This window comes from Coregonus lavaretus (assembly GCF_964263955.1).
Source record: "Coregonus lavaretus genome assembly, chromosome: 22".
Taxonomy (NCBI): Eukaryota; Metazoa; Chordata; class Actinopteri; order Salmoniformes; family Salmonidae; genus Coregonus; species Coregonus lavaretus.
This window is the reverse complement of record NC_140009.1, coordinates 28,774,043-28,789,421: the sequence shown is the minus strand read 5'-3', so window position 1 is coordinate 28,789,421 and position 15,379 is coordinate 28,774,043. Positions and strand designations below refer to the sequence as shown.

The 15,379-nt window shown below is 41.2% G+C and overlaps 2 protein-coding genes across 3 annotated transcripts in view; both read left to right on the top strand.

Annotated features, from left to right (window-relative positions):
* The first annotated feature begins 105 nt into the window (after window positions 1–105).
* LOC311149974 (tubulin alpha chain) lies at window positions 106–6,860 on the top strand. 2 transcript variants are annotated; one of them, XM_084187193.1, is made up of 5 exons: window positions 106–321; window positions 4,176–4,401; window positions 5,223–5,371; window positions 5,504–6,184; window positions 6,301–6,860. In XM_084187193.1, exons 1-5 carry the CDS (start codon window positions 319–321, stop codon window positions 6,598–6,600), a joined length of 1,359 nt encoding a protein of 452 aa, XP_084043319.1. In that variant the 5' UTR covers window positions 106–318; the 3' UTR covers window positions 6,601–6,860. The 2 variants fall into 2 exon arrangements, with proteins under 2 accessions (XP_084043319.1, XP_084043320.1); XM_084187194.1 differs by lacking the exons at window positions 106–321; window positions 4,176–4,401 and adding an exon at window positions 4,417–4,688.
* Window positions 6,861–8,031: 1,171 nt separating this feature from the next.
* The window catches only part of LOC311149865 (lysine-specific demethylase 5B-B-like), a 35,061-nt gene continuing 27,713 nt past the window's right edge, over window positions 8,032–15,379 (top strand). Inside the window, exons 1-5 of the mRNA XM_084187105.1 lie at window positions 8,032–8,377; window positions 11,613–11,690; window positions 13,048–13,170; window positions 13,659–13,829; window positions 15,124–15,180. Coding sequence (XP_084043231.1) covers window positions 8,225–8,377; window positions 11,613–11,690; window positions 13,048–13,170; window positions 13,659–13,829; window positions 15,124–15,180 — 582 coding nt within the window. The 5' untranslated portion in view covers window positions 8,032–8,224. The remainder of the gene's footprint in view (window positions 8,378–11,612; window positions 11,691–13,047; window positions 13,171–13,658; window positions 13,830–15,123; window positions 15,181–15,379) is intronic.

Genomic DNA, 15,379 nt, shown 5'->3' with positions numbered 1-15,379 from the left:
ACATATACTGTAGGCTTCATGTAAATCAACTTTTGAAATGTCATCATACCTCCACCGTCACCACTGGGATCCAATGACAATTCGACTAGAGTGTTCAGGTATTTCAGTACTGTGTAGGGCGGTGTGCTCAAAGTGCAGCGCAGACCCAGGCTATAAAAACACCAGTCGCATGCAACTGGTGCCTGACATTGCTGTGTTGGCGGATACTTTTGTCGACGGAGCTGTAGCAAAACGTTTTGTGCCTTTACTGTATGCTAACAATAAATTGTCTCAACCTTTTTTACGCGTCTTCAATCATCTGAATCTTGACGGGAGGAAATGGTATGCGCGCACTTTACATAACTTCATTGTTCTCTTTTTACATTGAAATACTAAATGCGGGAAGTAAATGTTTCCTATTTTCAGTAGTTATTAGTATTTGCCATGCTCATTGGCAAATGTAATGTTCATGCAGTCTGAAAATGTAGACCAACATTTACTCGACGATTTCAGATGTTTCATTTGAAAAAACGTTTTATTGCCTTATGCCTATAGCAGCCATGCGTAGGGCCCTACCCACATCAATTGAATGTATCCATTAGTATGAATGTTGATACTTTGTTACTACGTTCTAACAATGTAATATAAAAGACAGTTGCCGACAGTATGAAGATAGGCAGAAACTGCTTCGCCAATTGAAATCCCTGATCACACTTGTAGGCGATGTCATGGCGACTTTGGCTAGCTAAGCTCATGCGCAGAAACACGTCATCATGTCTAACGGTCGTCTCGCACCGAACTCCTTCGATATACAGTTGTTTTTTTAGGGAAATTAAAACGTGTCACTTTCACGACGTTGGACTAATAACATGTTCAACTACTTAAGACATTGTCTCGAATCTAGGTTGTGCCTTTAGATTTTGAGAAAATTAAGAACTAAGAATTTTTCACTTCTCATTGACTTCTCAAACCCCGGCCTGGTCTACTTGGTCTGTTTCGCAAGCGTTCACGGAAGTCTTGCGTTGTTGCGCCTCTGGGTTTAGAAACTCAGTGGTAATACAGTATGTGCGGGAATGTATACTGTCTGTGTCTGAAAGAGAGAATTCCGATGAATCTGTTGAGGCTGGGTGAGGAAGCGGAAAGGTGGGTGGTATGGGCAAATATGGTGGATAAATGAAGATAGTTCACTCAGGCCTTTTACAATTTAAAAAAAAAGGGTCAGTTCCGGTCTACTTTACTGGGTGTCCTAAAGACACCAATGCAATATCAGCTGGGTCTGGTCTACTTAGTTCATTGACTTTTATTGAACCACAACAGCGAGTTTCTTCTTCCGTCTCTGGTAGGGGCAGACGCAGCTGGTTGAGTCACATGCTTGACAAACTTGACAAACTTTCATGAGGTTTTTAACCTTCAAATGACACATTAATTTGTTAAAAGATTAGCTTACTTTACCTGTATTTAGGCAGGAGTCTAGGAAAGCAATGTCATGTGATACAGTAACTTTCTATATCAATTGTGTACATAAACAAAAAATGTAGTCTAGTACATAGCCTATGGGCCTATGCATGATACCATGTGCTTTTTAAAGAATAAGCCATTAAAAAGTATAGCAAGCATGCCAAACCCCTTTCCTGTCATCATACAATAAGTTACTTTGTATTCCTGATTTAAGAGTTATATTTTTCTTTGTGACTTACTGTGTTATTACACAGCATTTTAGTTTTAAATTTTTACTGATGCCACTTCCTTTTCAAATGTCAGTGTATTACCACCTTGTGAGAATCTAGAATACCCTCCCCCTGAGATCCAGTGCCAAGAATACAATCTGGACTTGCTGAAACATGTGTCTGGCAGTCTGTCTAAAATATATTATTTAAACACTTAGGTACAGTTTCCTAGCGTCAGATTAGGCCTAGTTCTGATTTTAGTCCAGGACTAGGGTCAATCTGTGTCCGGGAAAACGACTATCAAAGGAATAAATCATTTTTCTTTGACTAGATTTGAGTTCAGGATCTTTGGGGGTCATTATTTAGAGTGACATAGTTCTTTTAAATTTGGAGCTACCATATTGCTCTCTACTTTTGGCATTACTTTTTTTTTTATATATATAAAAAAAAAAAAGGAACCTTTATTTAACCAGGTAAGCCAGTTGTGAACAAGTTCTCATTTACAACTGCGACCTGGCCAAGATAAAGCAAAGCAGTGCGATAAAAACAACAACAACACAGAGTTACATATGGGATAAACAAAGCATACAGTCAAAAATACAATAGAAAATCTATATACAGTGTGTGCAAAATATAGTAAGTTATGGAGGTAAGGCAATAAATAGGCCATAGTGCAAAATAATTACAATTTAGTATTAACACTGGAGTGATAGATGTGAAAAATATGATGTGCAAATAGAGATACTGGGGTGCAAATGAGCAAAATAAATAACAATATGGGGATGAGGTAGTTGGGTGGGCTAATTACAGATGGGCTGTGTACAGGTGCAGTGATCGGTAAGCTGCTCTGACAACTGATGCTTAAAGTTAGTGAGGGAGATAAGAGTCTCCAGCTTCAGAGATTTTTGCAGTTTGTTCCAGTCATTGGCAGCAGAGAACTGGAAGGAATGGCAGCCAAAGGAGGTGTTGGCTTTGGGGATGACCAGTGAGATATACCTGCTGGAGCGCATACTACGGGTGGGTGTTGCTATGGTGACCAATGAGCTAAGAAAAGGCAGGGATTTGCCTAGCAGTGATTTATAGATGACCTGGAGCCAGTGGGTTTGGCGCCGAATATGTAGTGAGGGCCAGCCAACGAGAGCGTACAGGTCACAATGGTGGGTAGTATATGGGGCTTTGGTGACAAAACGGATGGCACTGTGATAGACTACATCCAATTAGCTGAGTAGAGTGTTGGAGGCTATTTTGTAAATGACATCGCCGAAGTCAAGCATCGGTAGGATAGTTCGTTTTATGAGGGCATGTTTGGCAGCATGAGTGAAGGAGGCTTTTTTTGCGAAATAGGAAGCCGATTCTAGATTTAACTTTGGATTGGAGGTGCTTAATGTGAGTCTGGAAGGAGAGTTTACAGTCTAACCAGACACCTAGATATTTGTAGTTGTCCACATATTCTAAGTCAGACCCGCCGAGAGTAGTGATTCTAGTCGGGCGGGCATAAGCAGCGTTCGATTGAAGAGCATGCATTTAGTTTTACTGGCGTTTAGGAGCAGTTGGAGGCTACGGAAGGAGTGTTGAATGGCATTGAAGCTCGTTTGGAGGTTTGTTAACACAGTGTCCAATGAAGGGCCAGATGTATACAAAATGGTGTTGTCTGCGTAGAGGTGGATCTGAGAGTCACCAGCAGCAAGAGCGACATCATTGATATACACAGAGAATAGAGTCGGCCCGAGAATTGAACCCTGTGGCACCCCCATAGAGACTGCCAGAGGTCCAGACAACAGGCCCTCCGATTTGACACATTGAACTCTATCTGAGAAGTATTTGGTGAACCAGGCGAGGCAGTCATTTGAGAAACCAAGGCTATTTAGTCTGCCAATAAGAATGTGGTGATTGACAGAGTCGAAAGCCTTGGCCAGGTCGATGAAGAAGGCTGCACAGTACTGTCTTTTATCGATCGCGGTTATAATATCGTTTAGGACCTTGAGCGTGGCTGAGGTGCACCCATGACCAGCTCGGAAACCAGATTGCATAGCGGAGAAGGTACGGTGGGATTCAAAATGGTCAGTGATCTGTTTGTTAACTTGGCTTTCAAATACTTTCGAAAGGCAGGGCAGGATGGATATAGGTCTGTAACAGTTTGGATCTAGAGTGTCACCCCCTTTGAAGAGGGGGATGACCGCTGCATCTTTCCAAGCTCCTTTAATTACTTGAACCACGTGGTAATTGATACATCTTGATCTTTCCCTGATCTATATCTGGTTTTGCTTTTCTGTCAACATTTTATTCGGTATTGAATGTGCTTACTGAGGTGTCATAACCAGCTAAAGGTGAAAAGATAACATACAGGAATGTTGTTATTAATAAATCCTATATGTCAGCATAGTTGAATTCCTTGTACCTTTGTGTGTAAATATAGTTCCGATTTACAGTATCTGTGTGTCAGATGGGCTTTGCTGTTTATGTATTTTCCACTTCAGCCAGATGGTTTGAGGAACAGGAAGTAGTCATGCTGTTGTTTTTTGCCAACAGAGAGAGTGTATCTCCATCCACGTGGGCCAGGCGGGCATTCAGACGGGCAATGCCTGCTGGGAACTCTTCTGCTTGGAACACGGTGTGGGGCCTGACGGGGTGTTCAATGAAGAGGACCAGGGGCCTCATTCACGGACTGACACCTTCAACACCTTTTTCAACACCGGAAGTTCTGGCCGCCATGTTCCTAGGGCCATATTTGTGGACCTGGAGCCAACGGTGGTTGGTAAGCGATGTCATTTGTAACGTTTTGTTTCCCTCCACCCATCATTCATGTTTTGTGTGTGTGATTATACGTGTGTAGTGTGAATGCATATCCATCCTCATGGGCCAGGCAGGAGTGCTAATTGGGAATGCATGCGGGCGGGGACCTGTGCTGGATGGAGCATGGTATCCAAGCGATAAGACCATTGGTGGTGGCGGTGATAACCCCTTTTACACTTTCTTCAATGAGCGTGGCTCAGGAAAGCTTGAACAAAGGGCTGTATTTGTGGACCTAGCAAGCTGGACTTGGTAAGTGATGGTGTAGAATATTGATAAAAAGATGAAGAGATGATAAAATAATTAAATGTTGAATAAATGAGGGGTTTGTTAGTGATACGCATCCCAAACTTTCACAACAATAACAACTGGGCCAACAACAAAAACTATGAATGAATAAAGAAAGCCCACACACAGCATATGCTGCTCCAAAGTACACATAAGTAGCCCTTGTCAAGTAATAATTAATTAAATGCATGGTACTTCTAATGAGCTATAGTATGTCAGGTAAGTAGTGTGCATTAATCAAAATACTAACACTACTGTAGCACTTCAAGTGTTAATACTGAACATGAATAAATACTACAAATCTTGATTGTTAAAATTGTGCATCTACATTACACTGCAGGTGGATGTAAGTACAGCTTTATAGGCTACATAAAATCAATGCACAGGACTGCCAACCAAGAGCAAATCAACAATAAATTGATACTACTGTGTGGTAATTTAGGTGACACTTCCAGTTGATGTCCTATATGTGTTGATGAGTGATTGTTTTCCCCGCAGATGAGGTCAGGACGGGAATGTACAGGCAGCTCTACCATCCTGAGCAGCTCATCTCTGGAAAGGAGGATGCAGCCAATAACTACGCCCGTGGACACTACACCGTGGGGAAGGAGATCATTGACGGGGTTCTGGAGCGTGTCCGTAAAATGGTAAGTATCACATTAAGACCTGATCTTGGTCATATAGTCAAAGGAAGGCTTTGAGTCATAATGTAGTAATAATATAGGCTAAGGCCAATATATTGTGCATCCCTAGTGTTGATCAATTGTTTTTCTCCCTAGACTGACCAGTGCACAGGGCTACAAGGATTCCTCATCTTCCACAGCTTCGGAGGCGGCACCGGCTCTGGTTTCACCTCTCTGCTGATGGAGCGCCTGTCTGTTGACTATGGCAAGAAGTCCAAGCTGGAGTTTGCCATCTATCCAGCTCCCCAAGTGTCCACAGCTGTGGTAGAGCCATATAATTCCATTCTGACCACCCACACCACCCTGGATCACTCCGACTGTGCCTTCATGGTGGACAATGAGGCCATCTACGACATCTGTCGCCGCAACCTTGACGTTGAGCGTCCATCCTATACCAACCTCAACAGATTGATTGGTCAGATCGTTTCCTCCATCACTGCCTCCCTACGCTTTGATGGTGCCTTGAATGTTGACCTCACAGAGTTCCAGACCAATTTAGTCCCATTCCCCCGCATTCATTTCCCCCTGGTCACCTACGCGCCCATTATCTCTGCTGAGAAGGCCTACCATGAGCAGCTGACCATCTCTGAGATCACCACTGCCTGCTTCGAGCCAGCCAATCAGATGGTCAAGTGTGACCCTCGCCATGGCATGTACATGGCCTGCTGTATGCTGTACCGTGGAGATGTGGTTCCCAAAGATGTGAATGCTGCCATTCAAAATATCAAGACCAAACGTTCCATCCAGTTTGTGGATTGGTGCCCCACCGGTTTCAAGGTAAGTAATATGATTGCCTCCTGTATATGGTTTATTTTGCAATTTGAGGTACACACCATATTTCTTTTGTGGTCTAAGGGGTCTTTTTTACATTTTATTTGTTTATACCTAATCAGGTTGGGATCAACTATCAGCCCCCGACTGCCGTACCTGGAGGTGATCTAGCTAAAGTCCAGAGGGCTGTGTGCATGCTGAGCAACACCACTGCCATTGCTGAAGCCTGGGCCCGTTTGGACCACAAGTTTGACCTCATGTATGCCAAACGTGCCTTTGTGCACTGGTATGTAGGTGAGGGCATGGAGGAGGGAGAGTTCTCTGAGGCCAGAGAAGACCTGGCTTGTCTGGAGAAGGATTATGAAGAGCTGGGCAGAACAAGCACAGGATCTGATGATGATGAAGCGGGTGAGGAATATTAAGAACCAAATTACCATGATGTCCTATCTGTCTATTAAAAATGTAATATTCTGTCTTCTTTGTATTCTTTCTTCTTGTAACAATATATTGTTGTATCTGCCTCCCCTGAACCAAAACATCTGAAGTTGTAAAAACCGTATGGACAGCAAGATGCACTTTTATTGCGGTTTATTAATGCCTTGTTAATGTGTAAGTTCCAAAGTGCCATGTTTTCCAATTGCAATAGTTTTCAGCTTCTGAATAAAATCAATATTGCACAATATATTTTTTCTTTGCTTAGTTCTTTGAAATTCATGATGTTTAACATGTTACAGCTGTGCCAAACTCAACCAAGAGTCGATTGGAGAACCTTACCCACGTTCTGGTGTCATGTTCTGCTTGAGTAACAATTTATTGAGGGTTTATATTTAGTTTACTAACAGTATATTATGAGTATATTATGAGTCTATAGATGTATAAATATTTTATAATTCTGTAATAAACAGTTGTAACCCATTGCTGGTTGCATTCAGTGAGCTGATGACTGTTGCTACTGGGCTATGGTCTCTGGATCATTATTGTGGAGCGCATCGATACAATTTGTGACTAGCTTCAAACTGTGTTACATATCAAAACTCATCAATGCTCGCCCCCTCCTAAGCAGATACATCCAATCAAAATACTCCATCCGGGCTATTTAAAGAACAAGTTCCGGCAGCGGTGAAGGTGTCACCTGAAAATATCCCTCCGCGATAGTAAACAGTGTAGCCAGTGAGGATACAATGAAGAGCATTTTCAAGAATGAATACTCTGAAATCATATTGTTTCATCATGGTGCACAATTACGTGTATTGAACTTGTCAATAAGACGATGTTATGTTAGACGAAAAATATTTGACACTTTAATGAAGATGTTGGTTTGGATGTAGCATATGCTTCAAATGCACTGTGGGCTACATCACTGAGCACATCAGTGGGGTGCATTCAATCTTGTGACTTAATAATAGGCCTCTATAAATAGCCTATATATGTTTCATTACGATTTAGTTTTAAATTTGTTTTAATTAGGGTCTGACGAAAGAAAGTAGTAATGTATGCGTAGTTTATACTCCATCTTTACCAACAACATAATTCTGTGTAAATTAGACTAAATTCAACACGACAATGGTGTGTCAAAACAAACGGGTATTTGTATATTTATATATTAATGTATGTATGTGATTAACAATAATTGAAATATTGGAAAATATTTACGAATCATTTTAGAAATATATGTTAGTGTAATCGACAATAATCACAATCCATGTAATAAAAGCCTTTAATTTATATTGATTTAAAATGTCTAACATGTAGTAGGATTGATGTCTAAGGTCAGAGAATGAGTTTGCAAACATAAGAGGTTTTAGAAAAATTATATAGTATCTACTTTCTTAGGCGGACGTAGTCACTGCCTTAGAACATTCGTTTCACTGTGTGTGTATGTGTGTTTGACTAAGCTGCCTCGTATTGTTGATCCGGATTGACTTCAAGAGAACCTGACATTGGAAAATTAGAAGGATAGACCTCCGGACAGACCATAAGATAAGGTGACACACTGTTGTGACCAGGCTACCTGTGTTGTCTGAGCTCTAAGATTGGACCACGACCATGACCCAGCCTCGGCCGGACGAGTTCAAGCCGCCTCAGGAGTGCCCAGTCTTCGAACCAAGCTGGGAGGAATTTGCCGATCCTTTTGCTTATATAAATAAGATACGTCCAATTGCTGAAAAAACGGGTATTTGCAAGGTCCGCCCGCCTCGGGTAAGTGTGGTCGAGCTGCTGAATGGTTTAACAGATTCTTTAAAACCATTTTAACAACAAGACTGACATCAACTACAAACGGGGGGTTAAAGGGACCTTTTCAACATGGCGGATGAAGGATTTGCTGATTCTTTTGTATCATTAAAATGTTTATAGTTAACTAGCTACATAATCTAACTAGTTTTAATAGCTAACGTTAGCTACCTGACCAACTGAATGAGTGGCATTGTGTAGCTGCAGGCAACGTTAGTGAAAATAACTTGCTAACGTAACCTGCTTAGACAATGTTATCTTTGTGCTTCAATCATCACTGAAACCGGCTGCTAGCTAATTTAACTAGCTAGCTAACGTTAGCTGATTTGAACAAGTCGTGAGATTATCGTTTCGTTAACGACAGATGTCAAATTAGCAAGTGCAATGACCGACAGTGAAGTCTGTCAGTTTAGTGTAAAAATACAAGTTAATTAGCTAGCTAGTTACTTAAAACAAACAGCATTCAATAAACCAAAAAACTAGCTATGTCAATTGAATTTACGTGGAGACTGACAGGTGGGAATTGATTAGCGTAGCGGTTGCTAAATTGGCTAGTTTTGTTATCAGGCGAGAAAACAATACACACGCATACACCATTTGTCTTTGGCAGAAGATACCGACACTACCGTTATGCTTGTTTACACTGAGCTGCACTGGGGTCTGAACGCAATCTACATTAAGACACTGTGGAGCCAGCGTGAAATATGGGTCAGAAAACCTACCTCAATCTAGGGATGGAATATGCCACTGTACTCCAAATTGTACCTGTAACCACACTGCTCCATTGAGAAGATTGAAATACTTGTGTTCTGTATCTATGGACACGACCCAGTCATTCCTTTTAAATGTTCCATGCCATACTGGCTGGCAATGTTCTTATCCCATGCTTGCTAGCTAGCCAACTACGGCTAACTTAGTCACATCAAACTTAAAAAAGAATAACAACAGTAGCTGCATTTGTTTAAGCTGTTTTCTAGTTACATTTATTTTGGAACATACATAACAATGAGCTAATGAGGCGCGATTTTGCCTGGCATAGAAAATGTGCTCTCTCGTCAGGACACTGTTGTTCACAGGAGCTAGCCAACAACACAGCTACAGTAACACAATCACTTCAAACACTGAAGCTGTAAAGACTGCAAACTAGCTGCACTTCATTTCGTTTTACCTTTTTTCAATTGACATTTCTTTGTATATATCCATAAAAATGATGCCAGCTGATTAATGATTTAGACTGGCTGAGAAACGCTGCCTGTCTGTCTCGTCCTGACCCCTACACGTTCATTACTATGGGACTGCTGGAGATCGAATTTGAATATTGAAACAATGTTGCAAATGTTGGAGAGACAGACAGCAAGGTTTATACAAATCTCCGCTGTTGAAAACTAAATGTCAGTCTAAAAGAAATGTGAGAGAATGTCTAGATGCTTTTTATAGTGGAGATCAAGTTTATAATTTGCCTGGCTGGGCTGATGAGACAGTGGATTGCGCAGTCAGGGCATTTTAACGTCATAGATTTAGCCGGTGGTAACTTGTGGAATAGACACCGGCAGGAATGCGCTTTTAACCAATCAGCATTCAGGATTAGAACCACCCGTTGTATAACAGCCATTATGGAATGGCACATGGAGTTGAACAACAAAGGAGTTGATTGGCTGACATTGCCATTCCAGAATGGCTATAGTGGCTACTGCTAGCTAGCGTGCCATGAGGACGAAAATGGCAGTTTTCTGGGAAAACGATCAGTATTTCAATATTCTCTATGTATCAGTGTGGATAAAGGTACAATTTGGAGTACAGTGGCATATCCCATTCCTGCATTGAGGTATGTTTTCCGACCCATATCTCACGCTGTCTCCACAGTGTCTTAATTTAACCCCAGTGCAGCTCCGTGTAAACAAGCGTAACAGTAGGGTCGGTATCTTCTGGGAACTCTTGTCTTTAATTGATTAGCTTGGTAGATCAAAAATAATAGGCAAACTTTTGACATTGTCTGACCATAGTCACTGGTAGGGTTGCAAAATTCAGTGAACTTTCAATAAATTCCCAGGTTTTCCAGAAATCCTGGTTGGAGGACTGGGAATTTCCTGCTTATTCCCTACAGATTTCGGGAATATTTCCAACCAGGATTTTGTGAAAACCAGGGAATTTATTGAAAGTTTTTGCAACCCTAGTCACTGGTAATGACAAAGAGTTGTAACTTTACAGAGACGGTTGATGTTGGTTGTTTAGCTACTATGAATGTTGTTTTTGATGTCATTCAGACAAACTTCTAACTAACTTCCCACAACTAAGGATCACCTTTATTTATTAGTCTCCAGTTTGGTGTAGCCTAAACTTATATTTTTCTCAACATATTTTTAACTGTGACCTTTTTGGAAACTGAAATAAAAAGGGCCCCTGAACCCAAAAAGATGGAATCCATAAATTAATAATAGGCATCAATCATATAATGTATATAGTATTAGATAGTTTATTAGTCACATGCACAGGGTCACAGATGTAATCGCAGGGTACAGTGAAATTCTTATGCGCCAACAGTGCAGGTAAAAAAAAGATAAGTATTAGGTATAACTATCCATTAGTCTAAAATTAGTGCTAAGTAATTGCATAGATGGATGGAAATATCCTGGTGCAATGGAATGTTCACTCAGTAGGCCCGACCGTTTCTTGGCTGTTGAGTTCCATCTGGCCATTTTGTTGGTCTTTAGGTGTTGTTAGTTAGGTTAGTGGGTTTAAGATGAGGAATAAGTCGTGCTGTATGCTCTACAATGCTCATGTTGTAACTGTAAAATAACTAGCAAATTGTATTGAGAGAACAGTACCTTGACCTATTTATGTGAAATTAAATTCATTATACATGTCTTCAATACCTCCTTTCAAAGAAAGACTCCATCTATCCTACATAAAGCAAAATGAGTTGGGTCTGGCCGATGGCCAATGTAAAGTGTTTTTGTTGATTTTGATGTAACTCACTGACCACGGTAGACCCATAGACAGACTTACAGAGTTGTAGGCTAAACATCTGTTACTGACACGTGTCCCATATAGGGCAATGACTGGTTTATTGTAAGATGTCCCCATACTGCTGGGTGTTATGTGGTACACTTTGCATAATTTCTTAAGCTGTGCAATAGGCCTATTTATTATGTGTAATATTTAAGTCAAATATTAATAATGACATTTTGTTGTATCCTCGTAGGACTGGCAGCCTCCATTTGCATGTGATGTTGACAGACTGCACTTCACTCCTCGGATACAGAGGCTAAATGAACTGGAGGTAAGAAGCAATGTTCCCTCAAAATGTTTTCAGCACTGAGCAAATTTCAGGTCTGCTGAGCGCAAACTTGTTGTGAAAATTTCCAGGGCGTGTTTACTGTGAACGCTGAGGCTGTACCTGCTTTAAGTTACAGTTTCAGACAGTGGTCAAGTAGGCTACTGTGGCTATTTGATCATCACATAACATTTTACCATGGAAATAGCTGTTCTATCATTCAGCCTACAGTAGCAGCCAACGTGTGGTGTTCAATATAGGCCTACATTCCATGAGACTTTTGAAGGAAAAAAAAGCTCTTTACCTGACTCGCTTTTCAAAGATGTCTAGAAATGTACACGTTTTGTGTTCTTGTAGGAAGCAATCACTCCCCCATTGCTGACTACAGATTATCTATAACTGGGCTAATAACTCACTAACTAGCAAAGGAAATGAACAAATGTGCACAGGTGGCTACGTGCAGCTCTCGCTTTGCTTTCAAAACAAGCGCATCTACTCATGACCCCTCATGCTGTAAACACAGTCCAGTTCAAAGTGAATGGCACAGATCCATATATGGCAATGGTTTATTTGCATATAGGCCTACTGCAGCTCTGATTGGTTATGCCGCACCGGTCTTTGTAGAGTACTGGCTGAGTCTTGCATGTCAATGCAATAGAATCCTACTCCGATGCGTTCTGCTTACAACAAAATCTCTTGCATAGTTAGTTTTGCATACTAAGTCTTGCTCAGTTTGTTTTATTTTGGTATGTTGCATTGAAAGTGGCTAATATTGCGTTGATTCAATCACAATTCCCACAGTAAAGGGAAACATTGATAGTGTTAACTAAGGGGGAAAACTTGAAAGTTGAGTAAAGTTCTATCTCGTGCTTCTCTGTGCGCGCTGATATTTCTTCTGCGCAGCAGTCCCAGGGAGCTGCGGGCCCGCACACTCGCGCAGGTTAGAGGGAACATTGGTAAGGAAGTCACTTTGCATGATGTGTAGCCTAGATTTTAGTTTAATGTACAATACCCTTGAAGATATGAACCATATGCACCCCTTTGACACCCCGGCCTATAAGGGGAAATTAAACTGATTGGTCAGGGTCCCTGTCAATGCAATTGTCTAGTTGACGTAGCACTGAAGGTTTTCTATTGTGCCTACTGCCTACCATTATTAATCACCCCCTTCAGAAGCTTTGGTGAAAGGAAAGTCAAAGGTTGTTTGCGCAGGGGCCGGTCAGCAGAAAAATAGTATTTTCAGTGCACAAATATTTTTTTTTATTGCATCACATATCTGAGTCAGGAGACTTATCACCTCCATGATTCTCTAAATGTAAATCCCTACAGTGACAAATATATCACCCTTGTTTCCCTTTCCTAGGCACAGACCAGAGTCAAGCTTAATTTCTTGGACCAGATTGCAAAGTTCTGGGAGTTGCAGGGGTGTTCTCTGAAGATTCCTCATGTGGAAAGGAAGATATTGGACCTGTATCAACTCAACAAGGTTGGGTGTTTAGTAGTGATGTTAGATTTGATACTGGAGCTCCGAGGCATGTGTCAAAATCACTAAGCAGTTTACTTCGAAGCAGTGTGCCGATGCCTGTATAATTTTATCAGAATCATGTGATCAATGACGTCCAAAGCTTTGTTTTGTCAAACAACCACCTGATTGGCTTTGCATTAGTTTCGGTAGAAGACAAAAAGGCTACCCTGCGCATGCGCTATGGCGTGTGGGACGTTATATATAATAATTTGGTTGCTCTAAATTCTTTTGACCAGCAGGTGCCACTAGTGTACACTGTGTTGATCAAAGCCTCGCGTAATGAAACTATTTTCGACACAATTGGCTGGAAAGCATCAACGCTTCAAGAAGCTTTGTTTCCCCATCACTAGTGTTTAGCATTGTTTCAAACTACTATACATTTATTCCATCTTAAATAGCATTGAACAGAATCCAATGACTCTACCTAACTTTGACACATTTTATTTCAGAATGTTGCAGATGAGGGTGGATTTGATATTGTGTGTCGCGATAGACGTTGGACAGCGATTGCGCTTAAGATGGGCTTTGCTCCTGGCAAGGCTGTTGGCTCTCACTTACGGTCACACTATGAGAGACTCCTCTACCCCTACAACCTCTTCCAGAGCGGAGCCAACTTCCTGGTAAGTTGGACAGATGCCCCAACACCAATTATTTTCCAATTGTTTCGTTATGAACACAACCATTATTTTTTTAACGTTCCATTCCACTGTTCCGACCAGAAAAATAAAGTTCTGAACCGATTAAAATCCCCAAAAAGTAACGGTTTATACCATTCCTTTCTGTTCCTTTTTTACATTTCACCCGACATTAAATTAGTTGACCAATGGATAGAGCAGCTTTCTATGGAGCGGGCAAGCTATGCATTGGAGAGACAAGTGTAGTGTAGGGTGCGACATGCAACTGAAATTTTGCAGGTGAGGAGAGCGCTGGGCATGATGCGCTGGCCATCTTGTTGTTATGACATGCATTAGGCCCATCTGAATTAGGCCCACAGAATTATATCTACGGAGGAGTGGCTTCTATGAAGGAACTTTGAATGTCTTTGAACTTCAGAGAGTTGGCTAAACTAACGTTGGACCAGAGCTAGCCCTTGATCATGACTATCGATTCCATTACATTACACATAATGCTGCCTAGAGGTTTCGAGAGCTAGACCAGAGCTAGATAACAAGCTAACAAGCTTGTGTGTGCAGAGCAGTACCATATAAAAAATATGTCTTACCTTTTTGTACTTAATAAATCCATTGTGTAACATGAAGACTATAGTATCCATAACTAGCATTGATCATTTCTGAATCACGTCTGTAACGCCAGTAGCTACAGTAGACTATGCATGCTTCAGAGGGAGGGGGAGGGGAAGGTAGCCTATAAACACACACACGGGCAAAGATTTTCAGCTGGCAGGCAGGAAGACACTGGAATAAGTTTGAGTGACAGTGAGGGCTTTGCATAAGCGCATTGCGTTTTTTGTGGGACAAAAAAAAAAGGCCCAGAACGTTATTAACTGGTTCCCATGCTTTTACAAATAAAGGTTCTGTTCCGGAACAGTATAGATCCCTTTCGTTCTCAGTTCTGGTTCTGTTCCTCGAAAAATGTCATTATTTTCTGGTTTTCGATTTGGTTCCAACCCCTGCCTAACACTCATGATTAATCTGTCTGTGTCTATTCACATTGCACTCAGCTTTATGCATCAGCTAATGCTGTGTTAAGTGCTTGGTTGGCTCATCTGTAGGCAAGTTGAGCACTGATCAACCATAGTTTTACTGCTGTTATGCTGGAAGTATGTTTGTCTAATGTCTAGTGAGGATAATTTTCAATATTGAATACATTTATTGAACACTGTAGAGAAAGCGTACAGAGTGAACGTAGATTGGGTCTTTGTTGTTGTTAATGTTGCAAGCTCTCTTGTTTTAGGCACCAGAGCTTGCGTCCAAGCTGATGCGTTTAGTGTCTGCTCCTGAACTTGACAAGGTATGTCTGCCTCATGGTTATTATCTAAGAATTAACAGATAGCACGTCTATGGCATAGTCTGGAGATTTTGGTTACACAGAAATGTTAGACTGCAATACAACCATTCTTTGTTTTAAATGGTCTCATAGTGCTTTGTCTGTGCACCGCTATCATAGTCTGGGTGTCCTTGCTGCCATAGATGTGTGCCATGTCTTTTGA